General features: G+C 41.1%; 1 protein-coding gene across 1 annotated transcript in view; it reads left to right on the top strand.

Moving 5' to 3' along the window:
• The window catches only part of adarb2 (adenosine deaminase RNA specific B2 (inactive)), a 282,592-nt gene that overhangs the window by 176,007 nt on the left and 91,505 nt on the right, over positions 1 to 15,080 (top strand). The window contains exon 4 of the mRNA XM_047348928.1: positions 388 to 1,340. Within this exon, the coding sequence (XP_047204884.1) occupies positions 388 to 1,340 (953 nt within the window). The remainder of the gene's footprint in view (positions 1 to 387; positions 1,341 to 15,080) is intronic.

Here is a 15,080-nt window from a genome sequence, read left to right on the forward strand (position 1 = left end):
TGCTCTACAAAGGCCGCGGGGACCAGTGTTTCCTTCTCCTGACTCAGATTCTGAACCAATTTGGAGGCAGATTACAGGATGATTTGGCAGATAACATCACCATTTCAGGGGATTTGTATTTGGGTTTTAAAATACTTAAATATAATAGAGCCCTGTGCTATGAAGTGGGCTCGGCTCTGGGAGTTGATTGTAGATGTGTTCATTACCATTTTATTGTGTATCAAGTGGCTCAATCTGCCTCAACACATTTTCCTTGATTCATTTTGTTCAGCCAGGATAAATGAGAGTGTTGCACAGTAATGATTGCCTTCTTTTCACTTTGTTTTGTGACTACTTTTTCCATCCCTCCATTAAAATTGTTTTTGTATTTTCCGGTTTACATTGCAGGCACAAGCAGTGCAGAAGTAAAGGAAAATCGTAACATCGGTAACTTGGAGGATCTCTCCATCAGCTCCGGAGAATGCCAGTCATTTTTCTGCTCTGACTCTTCGAGAGTGGGCAGCTCTGGTATGAAGAGGAAGCGACCTCTGGAGGAAGACAACAACGGACACCTTTGTCAGCTGCGTCTGATCTATAAGAAACTGTCCTGGTCTGAGGCACCAAAGAATGCTCTAGTACAACTGAATGAGCTTCGGCCAGGCCTGCAGTACCGCATGGTGTCCCAGACTGGCCCTGTCCATGCTCCCGTCTTCTCCATTGCTGTGGAAGTTAACGGACTGACCTTCGAGGGTACCGGACCCACAAAGAAGAAAGCAAAAATGAGGGCTGCAGAACTGGCTCTCAAATCCTTCATCCAGTTCCCAAATGCTCCTCAGGCCCACCTGGCCATGGGAAACATCTCAAACCCTTCAGCAGACTTCACATCCGACCAGGCCGACTTCCCGGACACGCTTTTTAAGGAATTCGAGTCGTCACCATGCTCCAATGGCCTAACACTTTGTAGCCCTGAAAATGAGAGCGAGCTGCTATCAAGCGAATTGCTTAGACACGGACGGCTGCTGCGTCATACATTGGACCTCATGGTGCAGGCTCAGCAGAGGCTTGGCGGGATCATTCCGGAGCCTGAGACACCAAAAAGCCCGGTGACGTTGCTCAATGAGCTCCGGCCAGGGTTGCGCTACGCCTGTCTTTCAGAGCGAGCCGATGGCAGGCGGCTGCGGAGCTTTGTGATGGCAGTGCGTGTGGATGGGCGGATATTTGAGGGCTGTGGTCGCAGCAAGAAGCTTGCCAAGACCCAGGCAGCCCAGTGTGCTCTTCAGGCCCTCTTCAACATCAGGACAGCCCCTGAAGGGAGGACATGCCTCAAAGCCAGCAGGAAGAGTTGTCCTCATTTACCCCAGGTGAGTGAAGCCACATCCCAAATGCCTGGGTTCTGCTAAGCTTCTTTGGCAGCCACTCTATGTCCTACAGCGACCTGTAATGACCAAAACAGCAGGCACACAGCAAAAACCCAAACACCTTCCAAAGTGTAATTAAGCCAGAAATGAGATTGAAGTTAAAGATAGTGGGATGGAAGGGGAAATCGCTGCAGCACAGATAGAGATATGAGTAAGCAAGCAGGGATTTATCTGGTGTCAAATTTGTCCTCTTTCCATTGTGTAGGCTTGGATATTTAGTAAACAATATCTGTTTGTTAGTCTGTTTTAATAGAATAGCATGTAAATGAAGCTAATTATTATCTCGGTGCCTCTGACACATAAGAAATCTCCATAACAAACCAAATGAGTTTTTTTTCCTACAGCCGTATGTTTGCAGAGTTGTAATTGGGAAGGTTTTATAATTTTGCAAAATCTCCAGTTTCCTCATGTGTGGCATCCCAGTGTCTACAAACATTAATTCAATCTGTAGCCCAAAGGAAATCGAAAAGCAAAGAGCAAATCGACAAACAAACCACTGAGCCCAATCCCTCTGCTCATTTACCCAAGTATTTAAGTAGCAATTACAACGAGGAAACCTGGGGAAATTGAAGACCCTGAAGATACGGTTCTTGGATTGGCTGGCCTTTGTTAACAGCTTGTCCAACTTTCTCTTAGCTTGTTTCAGCCAGAATAAATCTCCCTTGAGAGTTTAATTCAACTGATTTGTTTACTTGTGTTTGTACGGACGTGAACTTTATATCACCGCCATCCAGGTAACGGGCATGTTGACAACTGATAGTAACACTTTAAATGATCTCTTCTGTCCTATTAAATCATGCAAGGATGCATAAGCCACCTGCCCCTTGAAGTCTTGAATTGAAAAATTAAGCTGTTCACAAGTGTCACCCTTGCGTCTTTCCTTGAAGCCTTTTCTCTCCGCACACCCTGCACCCTTTAGGGTGCGTGATGTATTAGCATTCTTTTTGAGCCTTGCAGAAATAAACTGGCAAGTGTCCTTCCCCAGAGCAAAACATCAACCCAACAGACCTGCACACGTTTGCCTGAGAGAAACTTCTTCTTTTTCCCCCGACTGCCATGGTGTCTAAAAGGATTTTAAAAGGATTTGCTGCACCCGTTTAGTTCTGGAAAGCAGTCGCCTGTGGAATTTCTTGAAAGTCAAGCGTGCTGTCTGCCAGTTTCCAAAAACATTTTTATTGGGAAAGGACAAACATAATCCATATAATATTCATGCATGATTGCCTGTGTGAACGAACACGTGGCCAGGCGTGTGTTTTATGGGTACAGTGGGAAACGGGGGTTTGATGGTAAAGCCCAGCTCACACTCACATGTGAATCAGTCCCGATGCCAGGCACTGATTGCATGGATAACGGTTGAGTACCCTGCAGATGTGATGCATAATTTGGGGGCGGCTGCTAGATGTAGCCTGGGGGTAGTGCAACCAGTGTGGTGTTATGCCAAGTTATGTGTGCCAGCTCAGACTGTTCTCTTTTCTCTGAACTCCCTGCAGCTCTACCTGTTGCAGAATAAAGCTGCAGGGGTGAAATGTTCAACACAGAGTATACTGGCAAGACTTCTCAAGATAGCAGAAAAGACACTGCTCAAACAAGCCGCAACAATGAGGATGTCAGAAGTCTATGTGAGAGCTAGTCATCGCTAGTCATATGTGATGTACTGAATGTATGAAAATGTCCACGACTATGTTAAAACTACAGGCTGCATACAGATGATTAAAGTTGCTGACATTTTGTTGATATTTTTTTATTCTGCAGGTTTTTGTGTAACATTATTCGGTTTAGATAGATCAAACAAATTTTCAGCTTCAAACATTCAACAGGCTATTATTTAAATCATATAAGGCTCAGTGGAATGCCTTGTCAACATTTTAAGTGTGAATGCATGCTTAGTGTAAAACTGCTTTTTTGGATCTGAGACCTTGAACTTTTCCAAAAATGTGTTCACGTTACTGCTTCTATGTGTTTAATTGGGATTTTATGTTATGGTAATGGTAGTCTTTATTCAACCGCCCATCAGCCACCCACCTCCAAACTTTGCTGCAATTACAGCTGCAAGTCTAGAGAGAGTCAAAATTTTGCCCATTTCTTTTTGCAAAATAGCTCAACCTCAGTCAGATTGGGTGGAGAACATTGATGAAGATCAGTTTTCAAGTCTTGCCACAGATTACCGGTTGGGTTTAGCTCTGGGGTCTGAGAGGGCCATTGAAACACATGAATACGCTTCGATCTAAACCATTTCACTGGCTGCATTAATAGAGTTGTCCTGATGAACCTTTAACCTGCACCCAAATCTCAAGTTTTTTTTTCATTATTTAGCTCCATCTGTCTTCCCTTCCCCTGACCAGCTTTCCCAAATGCATCCCCACAGCATGATGCTTCCACCACCATGTATAACCATGGGAATGGTGTTCAGGGTGGTGGGCAGTGTTAGTTTTCTGCTACACATAGCATTTTCTATACAGGCCAAAGCGTTTACTGTTGGTCTCATCTGACAGAGCACCTTCTTGCACTGCACCCACTGCAACAGATTTATCCTTATTGATGGGGTTTGTTGAAGTCTAACATGGACTCAGCTGAACTTGAAGGATTGGAACTAGTATCTATTCCAACAATTAAATATTTAGATGCAGCACAACTACACATATTTGTAGTCTTCTCACTCCTTCCTGGTTTCACATCCATACTAAAGAGAGAAACTGGGGGATTGACAAGACAACCATACAAGCACGCTAGCAATACTCTGCTGCAATAATAAGCTACAGTATATTTTCGTCCTCCTACACTAATGTCTCTGGGAATTAGCTTTAACAAATGCTTGGCATTAAGGAAGTATTTATCTACAAGCTAAGCCTTTTGATTTTTTTTTTTTTATCTGGGTTTATTAAACCTGTATATGTTCTGCTGACAAAACCTTATTCTTTGGATTTGAAGATGATAGACATCCAGTGCAACTTCATGCACCCACTAAAAATTAACTCAGTCGCTCATCAGCAGTGGTATCTGAGGTACACGAGTAAAAAAAATAAGTAATATTACTCTAGGCCCTTTCTTCAACTGTATACATCTTAAACTGAGCCTCAAGGGTATGTCAGCTTCTAGACGTGCTCAATTTTATTATTAATCAGTCATTAGTGAGCAGTCCTTGAGTCCTAGCCTCAGCAATCCAGTTAGCAGTAAATGCCTTTGCTTTATTAAAGCCAGCAATGAAGTGAGAAAGCATTGAAATAATCCTGACACCCATTTTAACAAGTGGAAAGATTACCCCACTGTTCAGGCCTTGATTGGCCCCTTAATCTCCACTCGCCGTCACTTCGCACCACAGCGTTGCCAAGTCAACGGAGCATTTGGCCGGTATGCGACTGTGGGAGGCCAGAGAGTCAGTAGGTCCATATCAGAGGAAAATAGGGACGTCACTGGTCAGGACGTTGCACTCTGCCACCTTGGATTTAGTTTTTTCTAATGGAGAATTGTAGTTGTTGACAGAGCTGAAACAGTACGATTAAGGAAAGACAGCATATGAGACATTAGGCATTTCTGTCTGTTAATTTATATATATATTATCAAATGTCAAACGCAGCAGCAGGGCCTTAGGTTCATCAGTTTTTTTGCATTTAAAATGGCGTGATTTGGCTATCTCTAAACATGAAGCACCTCCGATAGAGAGGAATGCAGTGCGGTCAAGTGGAGTAATTTCCCTGCCTCTGCCACGGTAAATTGAATATGATTTCAGACACATGAAGGTGACCCCTGTCAGTGGCTGAGCCTCTCACAGATTGTTTTCTTTGTCTAATCTCTCCCTTCTCTAATCTGTCTCAATATAAACAGCTGTGACAGGCTGATCATTAATTAATATTGCCACAACAAATTAGCGACAGCGATCGCCCGGCCAAGCACCCTGTCTAAAATAGAAATCCACCAGCTCGGCGAAGGGAGGGAGGGGAGGGAGGAGGTGTGAACAACACATTAGAGAGGAGTTGATTAACAGCTTTGGAGACCTTGCAGATAGCGCTGCACCCGCAGCATGTGGACAGTGATGGCGACAGATACACAAATAGTGACAGCTTTTTATACTGCCGGGTGTCTCACAGGATCACCTGTGATTAGAATTACAAATGGTATAGTGCAAATAGAGTGATAAAACATCTGCATCCTTCACCATCTAAAGACTCAGATGTAGAGTTGGGGAGTAGAAAGAACAATGAAAAATGGCTTAGGAAGTAAACTATAGGGTTTCAGGACAGATCAGCTGGGAATGTCATTTCACCCCTTTTCCTTCTTACTACATATTGGCTGATAGTGAAAGAGTGTTCCAAGTGATTTTTAAAGTAAAGGAGGAGGGAAGTGGCAGCTTGAAAAATTGTTAGACGTTCTATTCGGATTACTCACACCGAAAGCATGTTGATGGATCATTAACAATTATCCATCATTCGCCTTTCAGAATGGGTGATCCATTTTACAAGTCTCTTTCACAAAGTGATTCTGTCTTATGGCCGGAAAGATGAACACTTCTTTAAGCTGTTTCAAGGTCCTCATAATTCACCAAATAAGCCGAGTTTCTGTAACGAAGCCACTTTTGTGGAATGACAGGAGGCATGTAGGAGAAATTCAACGTTCAACATGAAATGTTTGTCCATCGTAGTCAAAAGATACGCTTGGGTTGGTTTTTATTTCACCGCTACTGAAGAAGCAACTCAGGGCTGAAGTTCAGTGATCTGGTGCACTTCAGAATGAAATTACTTGTTACTTATGTACTGTAGGCAGTAGTGGCATGTTTTTGCCTCAAGTCTCTCAGATGCTGGTCTCAAAAGCCATCTGTCCTTGCTCTTTAATAGCGAGAAGCTGTGAAGTCTGCTTAGCTTTCCATAAGTTGACCTTCAGGTGGCTGTCACTCCTGGTGACCCAAAGCGGTGGGTTGACTTCAACCCCCTTCCTGCCTTGGGACTGTAACAAGGTGATTTCCTCAATCTAAACCGACATCACATCCAAAACCCTGTATTTGTCACATAAACAGTTATAAATAGTAAGTTATTAACCCTACATCAGATGTCAGCATACAACATAAGAAGTAATGAATAAGACATAAAGAATATATAACAAGGCGTAACTTAAACTCTTTGTTTTTATTCCATGCTATGTACAAAGAATTAACTGTGATTCCAATCAGATCAGGCTCCACATTGTAATTGTGGTTTGCCACACAGCCAGACTCTCTTGCTTTGAGAAGTTGTCATGTTTTTCTGCATAAATGTATGGATTTTCTCTGGTGTACTTCACGTGCCCTGGCTTCCTTTCACATGGCTGCACTTAAAGTAAAATGTTTACTCTTAACTGATTTTCCCTTAAACTTTTACATTCCCTTAAACTTTTACATTTCATGTAAAAGTTTAGTCATGTGTCATGTGTTAAACAAGTTGATTACTGAGATGAAATTTATTGTCCAGAATCATCTTCCCACTTATTTTCAGGTAGCAGTTTTAGAAATCTAATTACCATCTGCTGGTGAAGTACGGTAGTTAAACTAATTTGGGTGGAGAAATTCTTGGTCTAATTCTGTCATCTGGACAGACCTGTTTCTTTTAAAGAACAACACAAAATGTTTTAAAAAAATATTAACTTCAATAGTATACATGAGGCTGTAATTGATCATGTGCAGTAAAATGCCATAGCTATTATGAAGGTAAAACCCCTTATCACTCTAATCCCAGTAAAGTGTTATACTGTAAACCCTAGTCAGGAGAATTCATGAAAGTATGCAAATTTTGCTGCATTTTGTGCACGTTGGCAGTTAAAACACTGTGTAAAGGTGCCAGTACCAACGAAAAAAAACGTTCTAGTATCAAAACAGGTTAGAAAAACACACAAAATTCAAACTGAAGCAAAGATTCAAAGCTGAAAAACAGATTGTGTGAAACTATGCAGATGTTCACCAAAGACTTAAAACTATTGGAACTAATATTTATCTGTTTTCAATTGTTTTCAATCTATCTAACTGCATCCACTTTTTTCACAAAGGAAAAACAGTTATCCCAAATCAGTCACTGGACATCTAAATATACACCTTAACTCTACACTGTGGCATAGCCTCACAAATTTCTGTTGTTCTGTTCTTCCAGTTTCTTCATAAGGGGTAAAGCATTGGCAGTGCTAACGAAAAGGGCACAGACATTTCCTCTGGAGATGTGTGTGAAACAGACACTGAAAGTGACAGTGGAATTTCTTTTACTCTATATCCTGGTAGTGTTGAAGATGTGTCCATGTACAAAATATAAGAGAGATAAAATTTGAAATTATATGTAGTACACCGACATTTAAAGCATGTTTATAACCCTTTTACAAACAAAAAAATGAAATGTGTGATACACACGAGTTACCTCACTCCCTTCATGTCAACATGTTGTAGAACGACCTTTCGCTGCAGTAACAGCTGCAAGTTTTCTGGGGTTCAACTGTAACAGCTGTGCACATTTAGACCCTTAATAATATGCTTTTTTCTTGGCAAAATAGCTCAAGCTCAGTCAGATTGGATTGAGAATATTTGTAAACAGCAATTCAAGTCTTGCCCACATATTCGATATAACCATTCTATTGTTGTTCTGTCTATTCTAAAACCAAAGAATGACCGTTATTCATGATGCTGTTTGAAATTAAAATACACACAGTTTGGCTTTGTTTACTTATTAGGTGCCTTCTTAAGTTAATTGGTTGAACTAGCGTTCGTTTACTTAAAGCTTAATACATATGCAAACATTCTGCCTCTTTCAAATTTGAACTTGGCTGTAATGTGTCAAAATGTGGAGATGTTCAGGCACAGGAGGCAAGGATTAAGTCTGTAGCTGCAGAACTGAAGATGTCCCGATTAGTTATGTGTTTTATAACCTAAATAATGACCCAAAATGAGAGCCCATTGTACCAACCATGAATTAGTTTTCAGAGAGCACCAGCAGATCTTGTTTTTGTTTTGAAACTGATCTTGATCTCTGACCTCCACAAACGACACCAAGATGGGAAATCCTCATGCACATTCATAAAGTATCTCATTACATTTTGTCACTTGGTTCCAGAAGCAATGTTAGCAGAAAGCAGCTGTTTGCTTCTGGAATGCCACTCTGCCCTTTTACGAGCCACTTAGCTCATCATTTGGTATTTAATAAAAGAGCAGAGCGGGAGAGTGGAGTATTCTGTGTGAAATCACCAAACAATAATGTTTTCCCGTCTGAATGGGGAGCAGCCTGTACGTGGAAAGGTTAAAATCATCCTCATCTGTCTAATATGTATGCAAAATATGACCTATGAGGCTGCGGGCTGTTCAGTCTAATGTACCACGTCAGCATGCAGCTTTGTAGGAAAATCCCTTAGCACGAAGGAATTGAAATGGGGTTGGTTGGGTCATGTCACCTTGCACATACACTATAACGCCCCTGTAATCTATTCCAAAGAAGTGTGGTGCTGCTTTGTGCAACCCTGCTCGCCCTACAGTATCCAGAGTCGCAGCCACTAAGTCTTCATTCTTCATGACAGTCCTCCATTACTCCCCCATCCCTTCTTTCCCCCCTTCTCCTCTACTCTCTGCAGCCACAAGCTATGAGCCAAGCATGGTTATAATCATTCCTGAAGAACCTCTCACACTTCATTAAAAGCATAATCAACTTCATTACAATTTCATAGGCGTTCAGGTAGCAAATGGCTTCAGATAAATCATGACTATTGGTCCTGTGTGGCCGCCGTGTGCAGGTTTATCTCTGGCTCTCAGGCATGAGAAGCGAGGAAGAGGAGGAGGGAGAGGATGGGTCTGGATGTTTGGCCTTTAAATGACCTTCCAGCCTGCATCGGCGATCCGTTCCGTCATACGTTCTGAACGGCGACGCACACCCACCCAACAGCAGCATGTATTAACAGACAGAGATTTGATTGTTTATTATGCCCCTAGGGTCTCATACAGTGAAGAGATCAACAGATGTGGCACAATAGGATTATTTTAGACTGATCTCTATGACTATATGATAAATGTTTTGGCCGTTTTTGATGGTTGTTGTCTTTATCTACCATGGGCCTGTTATGGAGGAGACAGCTGTCAAAACATAAATTAAAGACTGGGATAAAAACCGGCTGAAAGGGGATTTTCTTGACGTCTAACTTAAATGTAACAAACCTCATAAGTCCTGCCTGCTTAGCGAATACATGCGCATGAAACATTATTGCAGTAACTATCAGAACATATTTTTATTATTACAGACGTTTTAATTAGATTTTTTAGAAAAGGATCCAGGGATTCAAAAGGTATAAATGAAGACAGCTCTAAACCAGCTAAAACATCAGATTTTCTGTTTTTCAGCTTGACTGGCAGTGACTAGCCGTCCGGAAACCCCAAAAGCAATTTGTGCTATCAGTAAACACAATATTTAAGCCCAATCAACGCTGTTACTGACCGAAGAAAACTCAACGTAGCTATTTCAAGTATCACTGAGGTGTTTAACATTGACGTTAGCGGAAGCAAAGATGCAAGAAGCGATTTAAAACAGACGCTGAGGTTTTATGAAAATTTTAGACGTATTTGGTTCATTCAGGCCGTGAGAGAGGGAGAGAGAGCAAAACCTTTAGCACACAACAGGAAGGCCAAATATACTGCAGTAAAGTTGCTCTGTTGTACCCTGTGGACCTTTAAAACTCCGTCTTTCATGGAACACGTGGGGTTTGGAAATGTTCCCAGCCTTTTGAAAAGTCTCAGAGTTAAGGTATGGATCTACCTTCTCCAGGGAATACACACAGACTGTTGTATCAATGCTAGCTGTGCCAACCATACTAAGGGATGCTAGAGTAAAATGTGAACTCTGAAATCATTTAGTCCTTGCCTTGAAATAATTAAAAACCCTGTTTTACAACATTTGCTCACACACATGGCATGACGACGCCTGTGCTTCAACTGTGAATATAACAATCACAGGTGACCTTTAACTATTAACAGGCTTACTCCTTGCATTTAACACAAAAGAGTGTGAATTGTTTCTTTTACTTGGTAAAAAATAAGGACATTAATAAACACAATTTTCCAAAACATTAGCATCAGTCCCTCCATAAACATACAGACACAAATTGGATGTGTCCTACTCTGGTTCATCTCATTCATGGTTAAACACTGAGACCCCTTGGGCCTCCCAAACCTCTGCAGATGTTTCCCCAAGAGGTTTCCTCTTCAGTCCTGAAGCTGAGGCAACATGTTTTCAACTGTTGATATGCTCTGCTTCAGTTTGGGATAAAACACAAGCAAGGCTGCTTTTCTCTGTCTGTTTACTAAAGATACTCACCTCCGGATTATTGCTGTACAATTGCATGAAATAAATCAGGAGTAGCTTGTTTTCCAAATGAGGCAAAGAATAGCCTATATCATAATTAGATATTCAATTAAATCAAAAATGTATTATCTGTGTTAATAATATGCTCACATTCATTAAGTCTTTAAAACTTCATTTCAAAGAACTAGTATCGCTTAGTTATGCTAAATTACTTTAGCTTGATTAAGACCATGTTCATTTGAAGCACTAGCACGAGCACAGTGAAGAACAAGTTTAAATGACTAATAAAGACATTTGTCACCATTAATACTACCTTAGTTTAAGATAGGCGCTAATAATCAATGTAACATTTGGACAGCACAAAAGACGAGTTGCTTACCACCCCCTGCACAAAGGGACTGTAAACCTTAACAACTTGAAAATAAATTTACGATGTTCCTTAATCTGTAGCAGACAGATGACACAGTGCAGTAAGTTTGTAGAAAAATTTGACAATCCTTAGAGAAACAGAACCCTAACAGTTAGTCTAACTAAAAATGTTCATACCTGACCAATACAATAATATTTTTGAAGATATTAAATGTCTACTCTTTCAGAAGAAACCATTTTTAGGTTTAGTTCTGCTTTCTCAGTCTAATAATGTCCACATTATTATGCCAAACCCATTCTGGTGGACACTTTTGGCTTCATCAATCTGCCTCATGAACTGTGACTTGCTATTAAGCTCTAAGCCCTGCAAGCCTGGAGTAAACCTTTGTTAGTTGTTTAGAGGCATTGAAGACGGCCCTTTCCTGGACTTTTTAAGGTCTTTTAGCTATTTAGAAGTTATTTTAGCTATCCCAGCAGACTGATGACCAACCTATGAGCATTGCAGCACGGATGTCGTTTAGGTTGAGAAAATATCAAAAAACGTTATCAGTACCGTTGCAAAAGCGTAAAGTAGATGTTGCTTAATATAGTTTTCTTCTATTTGAGTTGTTTGAAATAGCTCAAATAAGCCAAACCAGGTTGTCATCGTGTCTAGCTGTTAGCAATGCGTATTTCTGTTCATAACAGGTAAGGGAATTGCTACTGATAATAACTTCACAGAACATCATTTGAAAATATCTGAGGTATCCCTTTAGTCATGCAAGCATTAAGCTCTCTCTCTAGGGCTCATTTGTGAAATTTTTACTGCATGTTTTCATTTGTGGCAGTGCTGCCTTACAACCCAGTCTGGGGTCTGTCTGCATGTTCTCCCTGTGCATGCATGGGTTTTCTCTGGGTGCTCTGGCTTCCTCCCACAGTCCAGAAACATGACTGTAAGGTTAATTGGCCTTTCTAAATCATCCTTACAAATGAGTGTGTGCATGCATGGTTGTCTATCCTGGGTGTCTCCCTATTGCCCCATGATGTACTGGCAAACTATTCAGGGTGTACCTCACCTGTCGTCCAATGACTAGGCATAGATACCGGCCCACCAGTAACCCTGGAAGGATAGATGGGTATAGGCAATGGATGGGTGGATGTTTTTATAGAACAGCACAAGGGAGGAAATATAGCAACTGACACTTTTTTTCATCTGAGGTTAAAGTGAAACATCTGCTATCTGTGTCCTGCTCTGTGGGACTGCACTGTGCCTCTCCTGGGGCGAGAAGGTTTATTAAAAGAGGCGAGAATGAGGTATATGTATGCGTGTTTGTGAATGTGACAAGAGTAGCAGGGGTACAAACCTAGCTGGCAGGGGGAAGGATCGAAGGCAGACCGTGGGGGAAGCGAGGGAGGTAAGGATAGATGGAGTGCAGAGGGGGAAAGAGAGGAAAAAAAACCTCAGCGGAACAAAAGACCTTCAGGATTAATTAGGCGTCAGATTGGTTGTAGGACACAGAGGGGGGAGAAACGGAGAGTTTAGCATTCTGGGAAGACCTCATGTCCTCAGCCCTCATAATTCAGCCTGCCTGCCCATGAGTATACAACAGCAAGCTAGTTAGGTCCTGTGCTGTGCCTGAAACCACTGTCTACTGGGTAATGGATGGAGTACACACTCCATCTTTATGTATTTGTATATTATCCCAGTGGGAAATAAGAGGAAGCACAGAGGTCATATATGTAACACATAATGTTTACATGATGGCTTTCACAGCCTGTGTCAGTGCTATCTGGATAGAGGGAAATAGGTGAAATAATATTCTCTCCAGATAGCTGCATTTCTTCCTACTTGAGTTCCTCTTAGCAGTGCCTGAGCTCTGCCAAATTAGAACAGAATGAATACACAAAATAAATACACCTGAACTTTTATTGAACGTCTCACTGTCTCTGCTATTATCAGTTGAATTTCTTTTCTTAATGCTTCCAGAACAGCTGAATTGCTGATTCGGGTCACTGGCACCTCCTTTATATTCAAAAGGCGGACAAGGAAGATTCCTGTTAATGCCAACTGCCGTTGTCACTGTCACAGAAGGACGTTTCTGAGGCGACCCTTTGGTGGCATTTCTCGCCCTCCGATACAGGAAGTGCGTTGCACTCTGCATGCAGATGACAGGCAGGGTTCCTGCGAGCCATAATATCCTCACTCGGTTCCGTCTACAAGTGAAGCCCTTAGCGGATCAAATAAAAGCCTTCCCGGAGGCTGGAACAAATCATGTTCTTACATCATTTGTTCCCATCATTCAGATTCACGAAGGTAGATCATACATAGAGCTTTAAGATATTTCAGCAGCAATAACTTCAGAACAAAGTGTTTTTGTATGGATGGGATGACAACGCTTTAACAGATTGTGTTATAGCACAGAAGAAAAATTAGCACATAAAGATATGGTTAGAGGCTGGAAAGAAAACTTTTTACTTCCAGTGATTTAGAAAAGTTCACCCTAGCTTGGTCTTGGGCTAAAAAAAAAGATGAATTACTAAAAGCTCTTGCTGAATTGTCCTTCCAGAATATATAACTTTAACCACCTGAGCTGAATGCAGCCGCTTTGACTTTTAAAACATACCTATTGCTTTAACACCTAGCTGTATGCCAGCAGGTACATGGCAAATCCATTCCCTGTGCCCTGTTTTTGGAGCCTACGTCTAGTCTGAACTTCAGTGCATGTGTAACACTCTCCAGTGCAGTGATCAGCTGCCTCTGCCCCGGCTGATGCTGAAATGAAAGTGGTGGTCACAGGCTGAAGCACACAGTTTGACGAGGAGACTTTTCCAAACACTAGCTGGCTTGCGTCATAGCAGGAATGTGTGATGAAACGTGGTTCCTTGTTTGGCTTTTTCTCTCTTAGATTGTGTGCAATGTGATAGAATACATGTGAGACTCTACCTCCAACAATACTAAACTATTGAATAAATAGAAACTTTCAAGAAATGTTCAGAAGTCTATCACCACTTGTAGTTACAGCGCCTTGCCTAAGCTACACCCCGAACTTCCAAGTTTTACATTTTGTCATGACAACCACAGGCTTCAGGGTTTTTTGTTGTTGTTTTTTTTTTAGGATTCTATGTGTTAGAACAACAAAAATAGTGCATTATTGTGAAGTTAAAGGTAAAGAATACATGTTTTTTAACATTTTTGCTAATGTAAATACAGCCACCAATTGTTCTCCAAAGTAACCTAATTAGTACATTAAATACTGATGTGGAACTTGTCAATATAATTGCAACCATTTATATTGACAAAGAACATTAGTGTACCAATAGCGTCATGAAGACCAGGGAACACAGTAGATAGGTAAAAGATACAGTTAATGCAAGAGATGAAAGGACCATTGCAAAACTGCAAAGTAAGCAAGGCAAAGCTGTTATCTGGGAGGGGAGGCTGTGGCTAATTTTGGGAGGCTCAGTAAACTGTATTTTTATTTAATATAAATACATAAATAAACATTTATGTAGCTCTTCAAATAATATAACCATATTGTTTATTAATACAAAATAAAGAATAATGACTTAAGCAGCGACATGTAAGTGTGCATCAGTCACCAAAAAATGCTGAGTAATTATGCTCAGGTTTGCATGAACTAGCTCATGTGTTGCAGAAATCTTAGAAACTAATCAGCACTGCATGATAATCATTGTGTTTAAAACACATTAACTCCAGAAATCTGAAGGCAACTGTACATCAACTTCTCCTGAAGAGACGTAGAAATGTCTTTGAAACAATACTGAACATTTAAAAATTTTTCACTGTCTTTCTTTTTTTTGCACACACCTTAAATGCCATCCATTAGTGGAGCGTCTGAGTGTTGTGTCCAAATTCAGGGGCCGCATCCTTCGAAGGACTGGTCTACGTAGGCTGGGTGGCCGCAAAAACCATGAAGAACGTCGTCTGTGCAGAGACCAAAATTAAACTTACTGGTTCATATGTAAGATATAATGTGAGATAAAAATGTAGCCACAATACTGCTTATCAGCCTTTCATTACAACACT

Source organism: Girardinichthys multiradiatus, chromosome 21 (genome assembly GCF_021462225.1).
Source record: "Girardinichthys multiradiatus isolate DD_20200921_A chromosome 21, DD_fGirMul_XY1, whole genome shotgun sequence".
Taxonomy (NCBI): Eukaryota; Metazoa; Chordata; class Actinopteri; order Cyprinodontiformes; family Goodeidae; genus Girardinichthys; species Girardinichthys multiradiatus.